Source organism: Eschscholzia californica, unplaced genomic scaffold, assembly GCF_041429995.1.
Source record: "Eschscholzia californica isolate CP2 unplaced genomic scaffold, dmEscCali1.0.p SCAF_1, whole genome shotgun sequence".
NCBI classification, from domain to species: Eukaryota; Viridiplantae; Streptophyta; class Magnoliopsida; order Ranunculales; family Papaveraceae; genus Eschscholzia; species Eschscholzia californica.
In genome coordinates, this window is record NW_028238198.1 from 70,726,666 (window position 1) to 70,741,116 (window position 14,451).

Consider the following 14,451-nt stretch of genomic DNA (forward strand, 5'->3'; position numbering starts at 1 on the left):
TTGGCTGTTTTTTCATAAGTTTGTAACAAAATCAGATTCTGTTTACTTATTCAATTTTAGTTCAAATCGTCCATTTTCATAACATTTGGGGCAACAAAAGACTACTTTGAGACATTAAACCGGTAAAGAAGTTAAGGCAAGAGAATATTTTTGTGATGATCAAGTGTTTCACTAGTGATCCTATAGTAAGTATTGTGTTATATTTCTATTTTCTTCCCACCAATCTCTCATTTTATCTTCAGGCTTGTGTAATATTCATTGATCATCACTTACATATGAAAATAGTGCAATTAAGCTATTATAAGTCATTGAGGGAGTTATAGTTTAATTACATATTATGTTTCTTCAGGATCCTACATGGTCAACTGGTCTCCTAATCTTCAGACTGCAGTCCCTGACTTGGTATGCTATATTTTGGTGGACACGGGATTGCTCTGTTCTTCTATCAAATTGATTTAATCTTAAAATGGTTACTAATCTTGCTTGCTCCTTTAGGAAGTGGAGTATTCTGAAGAACCTGGCACACTGTACCATATCAAATATCGGGTTGCTGGAGGCTCAAAGTAATTCTTATACTTTTTGACAATAGCCACAACTCGCTCCGAGACATCATTTGGTGATACTGCTATTGCTGTACATCCTGAGGTAGGATTTCACTGGCCTTGGCTAATGTTGTACTTCTGTCCTTTTAATCCTTTCTTTTTCGCTTCTCAATTGGGTGTTAGTTTAAGTATGTAAGCTTTACAACAATATTATGATTTAACCGACGGTACAACAACCATGCGAATCTACATTCAGTTGTTTTATATAATAGTTCACACTCATGATAAAAATTAATTTACAACTTAACAATATAAACATTCACTAAATTGAATATTTCATTAATAAATTCAACGTCTAAAAAAACTTTACTATTCTAAATCTCCGTGTTCAATTGAATCCTCCAAGACTCATTTACATGAGAAGGCATGATCTTTTCTCTAAAATTTCTTTATACGTGATTAAGAACTTTAAGAATTACAAACTATCTAGATATAAATTAGCAAATTCTCCCAAATTAAGCAACATAGATAAATAAAAAACCCCCAAAAGTTGGAGTACAATTTTTGGTTGGCTGGTCTTCTCCCTGGACGAGCTGGGATCCGGCAACACCTCTTGGATTGGTTGATCACAAAGTCGTGGTTGGCCACGTGGTTGGTCATGTGGTTGGCCACGGGTTCCTGGTTGCGCACGGCCTCTTGGTTGGTCATAGGTTATGCTACATCTGGTTAAATTATAGAATCTTGCTCAGAGTCTTTACTTAAAAAATTGGAAGTTAGTCGCACAATCCGGATTATAAATATAAAACGGATGAGGCCACACATAAACTATTTAAAAGACAATCTAACTAGAAAACTCATAATCAATTTTCCTTTGAGATGAAAGTAAAAGAACCAAACCTACCCCTTTGGGTTACATAAAAAGACGCCGGCGTTCTTGGTCAACTGGTCAATGTATTTAGGAGGTACAGGATTAAAACTCCAGGCCTTTGCATACTCTTGTGCTGCTCCTGATCCTGAAGCAACAAAGAATGCCCCATTCACCATTATATCTCCTTCAGATTTCCAATTCCAACTCTTCCATTCTATCTCCGATTTACTCATTCGCCTCGTTACCTGCTCATTCTCATTATATAGATTATAGACCCGATTAACATTTACATCAGACTCCGAAATTCTCAAGTCAACCACATCAATGTTGCTTAGATAGTTAGGTGGTTATTACGGAAAACAAAAAAAATAATACTATTATGAGGTAGATGTAATAAAATATTTGTACCTCTTTCAAATTACGGCTCGATGGTGCTGTGTAGCGATTTCCTTGGCTATTAATAGTAGGATTTGCGCTACCTCCGATCGCATAAAACCCCCATTCCGTATAATCATTATTAACAATATGAAAGTATCCATGTCTACACCTTGGCATTCTCTGTACCAATGCTTCACCAAAACGATTAAATGCAACTGTTACTTGCATACTATTATCTTGGAAATACTTGTCACTGTGACCGAAAAGCATCACCTTGTCATGGTGAGAAAAATAGCTGTTAGAAATAGTAACCAACGTCGAACCTAAAGTAACATCGATTAATCCATCTGTACAATATGATAAACTGCAATGATCAATCCAAATATTCGTCCCATTTCGAATAGAAATCCCATCTCCTTCTGATTTACCATAAAATATGTTTTTAGTTGGACTCGATCGAATATTAGTCTCACCAGTAGGAACACAATTATGAACATGAATATTGTGAATTATAATGTTGCTTACACTTTGAAGAACAATACATCCATTAGTAATATGAATATCAAAACCTCGACCGTCTATTGTTTTAAAACTATTTATGTATAATACAGCTTGTAGTTTTATACTCATTTGTTTAGAAAAGATGATCCAAAGTGGTTCTGTTTGAATAACTGCATGTCTTAATGTTCCTGGTGCAGGATTTTGTGTATCTTTATCAGATGAATCTGTTATTACATAGAATTGTCCTCCTTTTCCACCAAGAGCATTTTTTCCAAACCCGATTCCACAGTCGGCTAATAGTTGAAGGTTAGTTTGCCACTTAGGGTCTTTCCTCCAACAATCATCAATTGGATTTCCTGTTAAACTTGTAGATTGATCCTTTTTTTCCAATATTTCTCTTCTACTTGAAATTGAGATGTTTAATCTCCTGCACAAGAAAAACCAGATTTAAATATTAACAAACCGGAGCAACCCTGATATCGAAATCAACAAAAGAGAGTAATCTAGATCAGAGAATCAAGAAACCCTGATAAAAGAATCAACAAAGCCATCAAAAATTGAGAATTGATAAAACAGAGCAACCAGGATAAAAGAAACCAGGACAAAGAGCAACCCAGATAAAAAGAATCAAGAAACAGAGAAATAAAAGAATCAAGAAAACAGAGCAACCAAGATGAAATAAACTAGAACAAAGAGCAACCCAGATAAGAGAATCAAGAAAACAGAGCAAGCCAGATAAGAGAATCTATAAAAACAGATTAACCCATATACGAGAATCTAGATAACGGAGCACATAGTCAGACCCTCAGCTAGAGTGGTCAAGAACTTTACTTTTGACCTAAATGTCAGGGATTCAAGGCGTTCTGAGTCGAGTCTCCTTTAAAAAGCTTGCTGACCTATAGACAAAAATCCCAAAAAAAGAGCAACCCAAAGTAGAATCAAGGAAGAAGAAACAGAGTAGTGGAGAAAGAAGAAGAAAGCTCAACAACCAAAGTTCAATCTTTTTGAGAAACAGAGTGATTAAAGTTAAAGAAACTTAAGAAACAGGGCAACCCATAATAAAATTCACAACTACCTTTGAAGTTCCTGAACAACAGATTCAGGGTCAAGATGTTGGTAAGGAAGAGTGAGATTATAATGAGTTGCTTCGATAATAATAACAGTAGAGATGAAGCTTAAGAGTAATAATAAAAGAAGACGGATATTTAGGAGCATCTTGACTGAATATTGGAGTTACTAGATTTCTTGTGTTTTAAATTCATGATTATATAATTTATTAGTTTCTCTTTATAGTTTTGATCTTCTTCCTCCTCTTGCTCTGTTTTAAGATCTTGTTCATAATAAAATCTTGCCTTGTTTATTCATTAGTATGGAAACTTATTACCAAGAAAAAGAAAAGATCTTTAGAAGAATAATATGGAAGACATGAAAGTAGAAAATTCTATTTGAAAAAATATTTTGTACTTTAAGTCTCCAATTTATTGCATAAAACGTTCATCCGCCCCTGGGTCAATTTTGAGTTCGCCATGGGTCTAATTGGAAATAATCTATTATCTATGGATATTATCTAGCAATCCTTATTCATTTGCAATTAGATCCTTTTTTATTTCAACGATCAGATTGAAATATGTTATTTTCTTTTACGTTTTTGACCGCCGGATCTTATTCATAATAAAAAATTTATTTCCTTATTAAACTAATCCAAACACTAAACCGTGATTTATATAAGTATATATATATATATAGCCCGTGGTTAATATATAGGAGGAGGCTGTTGTTACTTTATCTGTAATGATTTGGGATACCCAATATTTATATGAGGTAATTTCTAGAAAGGTCAAAATAATATTGAAAATGAGTAGAAAATCACAAAACATTTGAAAATTATTATTCAGGTCAAAAAGTGTGCAAATACTAAAATACCCCTTTTTGTCATTTTGTGTAACTAAATTCTTTTATTTTTCTTTAAATTTTAAATCGACATAACTTTTGTTTGAGATGTCGGATTTCTATAAAAATTATATATTTAGAAATGATTTTTCATTAGCTTTCTAACAAGATCCACTTTCAATACTTTTTTTCAAAAAAAAAAACCCAGAAAAAAAAACGACGTTTTTTTCCTTTACGTTTTTCTGCAAACGTGTTTGCAACAATCTGTTATGCAAACGTGTTTGCAAAAATCTGTTCTGCAAACGTGTTTGCAACAATCTGTTCTGCAAACGTGTTTGCAACAATCTTTTCTGCAAACGTGTTTGCAACAATCTGATCTGCAAACATGTGTTTGCAAAATATGGATTGCAAACATGATTTGCAAGTTTTGCAGAATATAATTTTGAGTTGCATATCTTGCAAACTCAATTTGCAAAGAAACGGAATTGGGATGGAATTTCGACTTTAGAAGACATTTCTGCGCCTCGGAGACAATTTGTTTAGCTTCAGCTCAAAATCTTGTATGAGTTTAAGATTAGAGAAGATGAAGATGCTTTGAAGTTGAGGCAGTAGATAGGTTGTAAAAAAAAAATGTTGTGTGGACAATTACACTATAAAGTAGTTTGAGGGGAAGAAGGAATTCCATTGAACTGCATGGGTATAGAGTGACTTGGCCCATAGCCACCGAGTAGCTCAATTGTCCAACACAAACAACTAAATTCAAAAGAAATTGGTAACTTAAATGTAACACATGATATGGTTACTGGCAGGATTTGATTTATTTGCATATAAATATTAGTGAAGGCCAAGTTGGACAGTAAGTAGTGATGAAATTGCTATAGACCATGTGGCTTGGTGAAACATTTTCGTCAATTGATTAGTGGAGCGAAGGTGATTAGTTTGAACAAGACCAAAGTGAAGATTCTCACTGACGAAGTGGCACTCAATCGAGCTAGGTATTCTCTAGAAGTTGCTCTCAGATAACCAGAGTATGAGGAAGCTGCCTAAGGAGGGATTCAGCTGGTCGGCCAGGTGCTGATGAGATTGTTGAGTTTCTGCCCCAAATCCCAAACTGTCTCTGCTACTCCTAAGAACCTTACAAATTAATCAAGTACTCCACAAGAATTTCACACCTTCCAGTGTGCTGAAACCTCATCAACTTCACAGTGCACTTGAGTCCATGCCCATCAACTTCACCATCATTTTCATTCTCAAATCTATTATCATGATTCATGGTTGCTACTATCAACATAAACTCATCCCAAATTTACAACTCTCTCAGCTGGCAACTGTCTTGCAAACTCTTCAATCTCTCTGAATATAGAACCTCTTGTTTACAATTAAACAAAACCAAATAACTAACAAGCATTACTTCATAAGAAGGAAGATAAAAGCTAACAGATGGTCATCCTATAAAAAGAAAAACCAGGCCATAAAACCATCATAAAATGAAAAATTAACTAGACATCAAGAAAGGGAAAACTTTACTTGCTCTACTGATCATCTGTGTGGGAGTTATTATACGGAGCACTGGCTCAAGGGCAGCTTCAATACCCTTCGCCAAAGAGATGATGATAGGAGGCACAATTCTCTCCTTCCAATACTTACTGACCTCCCCAAAAACTTCACGTGTTTCGGTTAAAGGTAAGCCATTCACAACAATATCAACATCCCAGACTGCCTCCTGCAAGTTGGTGACAACCTTCAAAGGCCAAAGAGGTGTGTCAATCATATTCAAGAAAAACCCTTCTTTCAAAATCTCATCTGCATACACTTAGCTCCACTATCATCTTGCAGTGGGATATGGCTTTTAGTTATCAGCAGTTTTCACCTAAAACAGCACATAACATGTGACTTTCAGACATTTCATCAAACAACTCATGTGCTATATTAGTATCACCAAACTTCCCATACATATTTAAAAGTCATATTAGTTATAGTAACATCAGCACCAAAATCCATCTTCAACACAACTTCATGGATTTGGCGTCCGCTGTCCAATTAAAAGGTCATTCCTTATAATAACATCAACCCAAAACCCATCTTGAACACAACTCGAGCCTCCATGGATTTGGCATAAACTGCCCAATGAACTACACTTTCAACAGTGTTATAGGAACTCTAAAACTCTTGGCCACTCAAACGAAATCAATAAAATAATCGGCTGGTGATGGTGGTATAGCCCGATTTCAAACAATAAATGACTTAAATGGGTGATGAACTGAACCGGCTAAAATCCAAATCTATTGCTGATGGTAATGCTCAAAGATGATGAACCAGTGATGATGAAAGGGTGATAGATCGGCTGAGTTTAGAGCGATGAACATGAGAGGAAAATGATAAAGAAGAAGAAGAAGACGACTGAGTTTAGAGAGAGAAAACGAGAGAGAATCGGTTGATTTTAGAGAGGAAAAAGAAAAAAAGAGATATGCTTTATCCAGGGGTAATTTTGGAAAATTTTAAATACAAAATGACCTCATTGATAATTACCCATAATCTTTTAAACTTTATATATAATTACTTCAAACATTTTGGTAGGTTCAAGTTAATAGGAAAAGTTAATTGCTTTTTTAGCTATTATGATAATATTTTGAACCCAAATAGTCATTTTCTCTATTTATATATAGGACAAAGGAGGAAATAAAAAATTATTCAACAAAGTCGTTTTTATTTTGGGTACCTAATATGTTACTTTACATAGGATTTTATTTCCTAACAATTTAGTTACTATTTCAACAACAAAAAAAAACAATTTAGTTAGGCCAGCGCTTTGGGGAAAGTTAAAAAGTTTCCGGGGTTTGAAATTTTAAAGGGAATATGTAAAATTTTGAAAAGTTTTCGGGGCAACATATTTTATGGGGAATATGGTTCAAAATAAAAAAAACTCTCCACCTCACCTCTCTCTCTCTCTCCACCTCATCTTCTCTCTCCCTACCATTCTCTCTCTTCTCCGATTAGGTCGTCGGCCGGCGACCATGAAAAAAAAAATTTCACTCTTCTCTCTCTCTAGAGAGATAAAGAGGTGAGGTGGAGAGAGAGAGAGCTGAGGTGGAGAGAGAGAAAGCTGAGGTGGAGAAGCTATGTTGCTTTCCCCCTAAATAAAATTGTCAAACAAAATTGACCAATTTTTGACCGAGTCTTCATACCCCAGAAACTATTTAGCTTTCCCCAAAGCGCTGGCCTTTAGTTACTATTTCTTTGATTCTTTCTAATAGGGTTTCAGTTTCTCTTTATTAAATCGTCAGCTATTCTCCCTCCATCCGACCAAGAGAGTTTCTTCCATGGGGTTAACTCCTCTAAAGGACCTCTGTGTTGCTTCTTCTCCATGTTTCGATCCAATCTTATTCATCTTTAAGATGAGGTAAGTAATGTGATCTACCACTTTTAACATCTTCTTCTTGCTCCTTATAGGTCCCACTGAATTGTATTTAGGTAAGAATTCAATTGAAATTCTGGTTGCATTTTAGGTTTCTTTTTAAGTTCGTGTTCATTTTGTTATCATTATTTGAATATTGTAATCAAATTTGATTAAGTTATTTTTTATGTAAAAGAAAAGTTTAGTTTCTCGTTTTTAGCTTCAACGTAAAATTATTTTAAGTTTTTTGAACTTAAAAGAAATTTTTTGTTATATTTTGCAACAGGTTGAAGACCGTGATACCTTATTGAGTTCGAAGTGTTTCTAAAGTATAGTCTTCAGTTTTTATTTCTTAAAATATTGAAGATAAATATTTCATCTATGGAATTTTTGTGGTGTTAGGTTTTGGAGCAGTTTTGGTGAGTGTGGTTATGATTGTTGTGTTTGGATATTATGAAACAAAAACGGGTAACCTAGCTGTGACGACATTGATTACATACATAAAATTCATAATTGTATAAATTTTCTTTTGAGGGACTTTAGTTATATTAAGGGGCTCTTCTCTTCATTTGGGATTGAAAGTCATAGTTTGAATAATGTAAATTAAAAATTTAGGATTTAGTAACATATCGTAAGTTTATATTGTTAGCGCAGATGAATTCATTATCATTCTGACCCACTCTTTTGGTAATTACGTTGGTTTGACAAAGTTGAACATAAGAATAGAGAGAAAAACGTGGAGTCAAGAAGTGATAAAACATGCACAATGTCAACTTCTACCTTTTATTTTCTCCTTTACGGTGCTTCTAACACAAAATAAACTGCACTTGGATTCCAAATATGCGAGATAGGTTTTCTTCATCTTGAAAAGGGATATTTTCTTTAAATTCATGTGGTCAATTCTAGAAAAATAAAAGTCAACAGTTGGTAGCCTAAGTGGTTCCAAGGTGTTGACATAAACTCTAGAAAACCCTGGAGGTCTCAAGTTCGAATCCTAGAGAAGGTGGAATCTTTGGTTATTTGATTTGAGATTATTAGGGTGTAAATAATGTAGTTGGGCTTTAGGCCATCGTTTTGTTGGGCTATAGGCCCGGTCTCGTTTCAGTTTGAGTCAAGAAGATGAATTCATTATCATTTTGATCCACTCTTTTGGTAATTACGTTGGTTTGACAAAGTTGAACATTAGAATAACGTGGAGTCAAGAAGTGATAAAACATGCACAATGTCAACTTCTACCTTTTATTCCCTTTAACAAAAAAAAACTTCTACCTTTTATTTTCTCCTTTACGGTGCTTCTAACACAAAATAAACTGCACTTGGATTCCAAATATGCGAGATAGGTTTTCTTCATCTTGAAAAGGGATATTTTCTTTAAATTCATGTGGTCAATTCTAGAAAAATAAAAGTCAACAGTTGGTAGCCCAAGTGGTTCCAAGGTGTTGACATAAACTCTAGAAAACCCTGGAGGTCTCAAGTTCGAATCCCAGAGAAGATGGAATCTTTGGTTATTTGATTTGAGATTATTAGGGTGTAAATAATGTAGTTGGGCTTTAGACCATTGTCTCGTTGGACTATAGGCCCGGTCTCGTTTCAGTTGGAGTGGGTAGTTATTGAGCGTATCACATCTTTGATGTATCAATGCCAAATGTAACGACATACGTTTATCGTACTAGTCGACTTCCAAAAAAAAGAAAAAAAATTCTAGAAAAATAATGTATAACCTTATATCTATTTCAATCTTATAGGTTGAACCAGATAGTGGTAGAAATAAAGATCAACATAGAAAAAATGATAAGTAGCTACAACAAGATAACTATAGAAATCGAACGAATGTAACCGTTTTATCATCTCTCTTCGGTTTGTTGCTTGTGTAGGTGAGAGACCCTTGATCGGTTGCTTATGTGTCCGAGAGAAGAGATACACATATGATGAAGCCACATATTCTGAAGCTGAATGTATATTTTTTTTTTATTAATTGTTTGTCCAATAGAAATTTTTCAATTTCTGAACTTAAGTGAATTTAGTTGTAAAATATGTATGAACCTATATCTACAACAAAAAAAAAACATTGTATTTTTAAGACAAGTAAAGGTTGGTCATTCTAATTGTGGAAGTAACACAAAAATAACCTTTTCATTTTACAGCGGTTACTACAAACTGCAATAGGAAACACATATGTTTGCATCAAAAGTGGCACTTTTCATTAAATATAAAATCATTTTTAATTAAAATATTTCATTAATTATAAAGGCATTTTTAATCAAAATATTGGTATTTATAAAGAGAGAATATGGAAGAATGACTCAATTTGTTGGTCTTTCAAGGCACTTAAATCATCACGATTGGGTAATTTCAACAATTAACAGACATATGAGTGGCGTAGCCTAATGGTTATGTATAACCTCTTGTGGGAGGAGTCTTGAATCTGATTGGTCGAATGGATTCACATATTAGCGCATACTCAATTGTATAATATGATCAATAAATTTCGTCGTGCCGGAGGCACGGGTTATATCTGATGTTTTCTCAAATTTCATTCTGAATCGGTATACGGTAAGTTGGGTTCTTGACCATTCATAAAACTCGATTTGTATCATCTTTTGCAGATTGGGTCAAAGGTGAAGCGGTGGGTTCGCTCCCTCATGTATGCCAACAGTTACGTCGATGGCATGGAGCTCAAGAAATAGGTTAGTATTTCAGAAGCTAGGAAACAAACTTTCCCTATGGCCGAAAATGGCACTAGATATAGTTAATTTGTGTTGCCTTCACCTTAATTTAATAGTTCTTGCTATTGTATCTCTCTCCCTCTGCATATTTATTTTATTCATGTCTTATTTGGCTGCTTGATATATGAATCTTTATCGTAATATGAGGGGTATAAATACAAAACAAATGGGTTTATCAATAATTTCGAGTTGTTCTTTTTGTCTCGTGAAAGAAAGAGTCCTTAGAGTGAAAGTGGTGGAGTTCAGCCGAAAAATAATTCGTTTTCATCAGGTAATGGATCTTGCGATCTTAACAATGTCTGGGAAGTTAACTTCATGAAGCAAAGAAGATTTTCGATAACATAGCTAAAATGGTTCAACCTATCATGAAGAAAAATAAATGAAGGGTGAAGCTTCTTTTTTAATTCTGGTAAACCTGTCCTCTGCCGACGTGTTTCTCAACTTTTATTGGAGATTAAGAGGAACCAACGTGCACCTATGAATTCTGCTATTATTATGGTACGGGTGGGCGCTGGTGGACATTGTGTATCGCCGCTAGGAACTCCAGAGTTGTGCTAATGAATTATCTAATTAAGGTTTTGGCTTCTCCGTAGTCAAACTCCAAAAAGAAAACTATCAAAACAGTTATGGTCACCAATGGTTGGTAAACAAGTTTTACCATTATTTCTGTTCATTTTAGTTTATATTTTTGATATCTTATGTTTTGTTGGTCATTCACACACGGGAACATACAAGCAGAAGTTAATGTTTTGATCCTTCAATTATAGTGAGGTCGGGAAGTGATTAAGAAAAAAGAATGAGAAGTTTTTCATGTTGGTACTTTCATTTCTATAGTTCTGTTATACCTATATTTCTTTGATCGTTGTTGAAATGTTGTTTATTGCTTCTACGGGAAATGCAAATGGAGTCTTTTTGGAGATCAAGTTTATGAGTGTTACAAAGAGAAAAAAATCACCAGTTCTTGGATATTGAAAAAGTTATATAAAAGAACTGAAACTGTATATTTTTTTTGTTACTTTCTTATTGTACCATGATTAATGTATTACGTTTAATTTATCTAAATTTCAATTTATATATTTTTTAAATTGTTACAAGATTGTTGGTTTATCTTTATGTTAATATTTTGTATCGAATATGACATTTCTGGGTAAAATAAGTTTATCAAATTTTACTTGATTTTACCAAAAATTTCGTTAAATTTTATTGATACAACTGTCCGTGCCCTAGGGCACGGGCTATACCCTAGTTTAGGGTTAATTCCTTAATTTTGTTTGAACAAAAAAAAAAAAGGTTTTTTAGAGAATGACCCCCATTTATTTAGCTATAGTAGGGGACACCCCTAAAAACATTTTCGTTTAGGCGTTAACCTCCAAAGCTCATTTTCTGTTCAAATAGCCGTGAAGTAGTGGTCGTGCGAATCACATACTCGATCTCTGACCAAAATACTCCCGTCTGAATTTTTAGTATATGATCCCCATTTATTTAGCTATATTAGGACTACACCCCTAACCAAAATACTTTGTCCATTTGAATACTTTATCCCGAGCCAATACCTTCCCATTTCACGATGGGTTGAATCACCTTAGTTACATGTCGAACCACTAACTTCGAAGTTCGGCCAAAGACTAGGTCATGCTCAGCCCTAGCCAGAGGCCAGAGCTAGATCCAATCCACGAGTGACTCCGGTTGGTTCACCCATGTTACGTTCTCTGTCTCATAAGTTTGAGGTTCGGCTATATAGTGGGTCATACTCTCCCCGAGCTAGAGCCAATCAACGAGTGACTCTGGTCGAGGTGCTTGTACTCCGATGATAGGGAGGATCGTGTGTTTACCAGTCCGGTGTAGTTGTACCCAAAAATTACTAGTATGGGTCAAGTTCAAGTTATAATATCCACCAAACACAACCCAAAAAAGAATGGAAAAACAACTAGTAGTAGTTGTACTAAAAAATGGTGTAATTGGTTTCAAAAGTCTCTGTTTTATAATTGTTTCTCACAAAAATCTGATCTTGAATCTTTTAGTCATGTTTTAAGGAGTTGGTATCCATTTATTAGACACGGGTTTCGATGAAAAGATGAAATCTTAGAAGATTTTGCTAGAGAAGAATTAAAATCTAGAATAGAAGTAGAAGAAATTGAAGAAGGAGAAGCAATCAAAGAAAAAGAAACCGAGGACAAATTCATCCATGTTAAGTCGGTTTTTAGATTGTCCTTCAACAACTAACCAAGATTCAGAGCAAAAAACATAACCCAAGTTGACAATGAAGAAGAGCAAGAACAAGAAATTTGTGAACTCCAGATTGAAACCAGAACCCATTTGCTTAGATTCAGCAGATCCACAAACTGAAGAAAAATCTGAATTTTATAGTGAAAATTTTAATATTGGAAGCGTCACTTATTCCAAAAGAAGAAGAATACTACAGGTTGTGAAGTTGATGGTTGAGAGGAAGAAGATACATGAGAAATAGGTGGTTGTGAAGCTCCAAGTGGTATTTTGGTTAGGGGTGTAGTCCTAATACAGCTAAATAAATGAGGGTCAAATACTAAAAATAAAAACAGGGGCATTTTGGTCAGTAGACGAGCATGTGATTCGCACGACCACTATTTCACGGTTATTTGAACAGAAAATGAGCTTTGGGGGTTAACACCTAAACGAAAATGGTTTTGGGGGTGTCCCCTTAATATAGCTAAATAATGAGGGTCTTGGCCTAAAAAACCCCCCAAAAAAATACTTAATTCTTATTTGGCCCGTCATAATATATTTTTTCAACTTTTTAACTTTCATTCAAAAAGGTATTCTTGTTCTTCTTCCTATCTCTCCTGATCCCTCCCATCAACTTTGCCATGTTCATCTTTCTCTCTCTAGATCTAGAGCAAAACTGCATGCAATTCATGGTGTTTTGCGAGCAGGACCTTATCAGATCCGCAGAGTTTCTATCATGAGCAAAAACCCCCATTGATTTCATGGGGGTTCGATTCTAGATACAGAAAGAGAAAAAGATGAAGATGGGGAAAATGGCGGTGGGGTGGGTAATGGAGGAGAGAGGAAAAATAACGAGATTGAGTTTTATATAAAAAAAATGAAAGTCATCCGTTGTCCGTCTGTGGACAACTACTTTCAACGATGAAGATCAAAGAAATGGCAGAGAGAAGACCCTCTTTCTGTGAAGGGTAAAAAGGAAAATATAATATTGACGGTTAAGTTTAACTAACGAATCTCAGTCTTGGGAACAAAATCCTTTAGTTGGTCAAAAGTTAGGGGCCAAAATAAAACTAACTCAACTACTAAAGCTTATCCTGGTCATACAGAGGTGAGGAAGATGAAGAGGTAATTAAACTAAGGATTAATTTCGTTTTCATCTCAATTTGGACCTACTGACTATTTTGGCTCGTAATTATCCGACTGTTCAATTTGCACCCAGTTGTGTCAAACAGTCCGATTTGCCAATTTTTTTGTCAAACTTTACATTTCTACTCTTATAGCATATTTCTAATTATACTTTTTTATTTGTCCACATCAAATTTCTTTATATCTTACAGTTCACTAATCACTATCTGACTCCTCCAACTCACATTTTTATCTTTCTTCAACCTAAAAAAGTTATCAGTTGACCTACTGTTGGTAACTTTGAAACTTTTTATTCAATTCTCTAAAATTCTTATTTTCGATTCTCTACCGGCAACGACTTTGAAATAGTGAGAGAAAAAAAGAGAAGGACAAAGAGATAAATGGAGGGAGAGTGTGAGAGCATGTGATGAAGAGAATGACGATGGCGTGGGAGAGAGAAATATATATATATATATATATAAAGTGGTATGACTTGCCAGCAACCTTATTGAGTTGAAAGAAGAGTTTAAAAAATAATTTAAGTTGCGCGATGTTCTGCTCGCCGAACAACCTTCTTAAGTTGAAGAACAGAAGAAGGTGCGATGAAGGAGAGAGAGAGAGATAAAGTAGAAGAGTGAAAAAGTGAGGTAGAAGAGAGAAAGATATAGAGGTGTACAAGTAAAAAAAGGTCACGAATTTGGGGAATAAAGAATAATCTCCGGGGAATAAATTCTCTAGGGAATCCATATTGTTTTGTACATTCTCGGGGTAATATTTTATTTTAGTCAAAAAACTCACTTGAACAAACATTGCCCCCTAATCTTC

General features: G+C 34.7%; 1 protein-coding gene across 1 annotated transcript; it reads right to left on the reverse strand.

Annotated features, from left to right (window-relative positions):
- Positions 1-1,273: 1,273 nt before the first annotated feature.
- Positions 1,274-3,732, reverse strand: LOC147568765 (putative pectate lyase 12). The gene is made up of 3 exons (XM_086655178.1): positions 3,365-3,732; positions 1,819-2,716; positions 1,274-1,655 (listed from the first exon to the last, which is right to left on the reverse strand). Exons 1-3 carry the CDS (start codon positions 3,502-3,504, stop codon positions 1,440-1,442), a joined length of 1,254 nt encoding a protein of 417 aa, XP_086511304.1. The 5' UTR covers positions 3,505-3,732; the 3' UTR covers positions 1,274-1,439.
- Between the last annotated feature and the right edge of the window lie 10,719 nt (positions 3,733-14,451).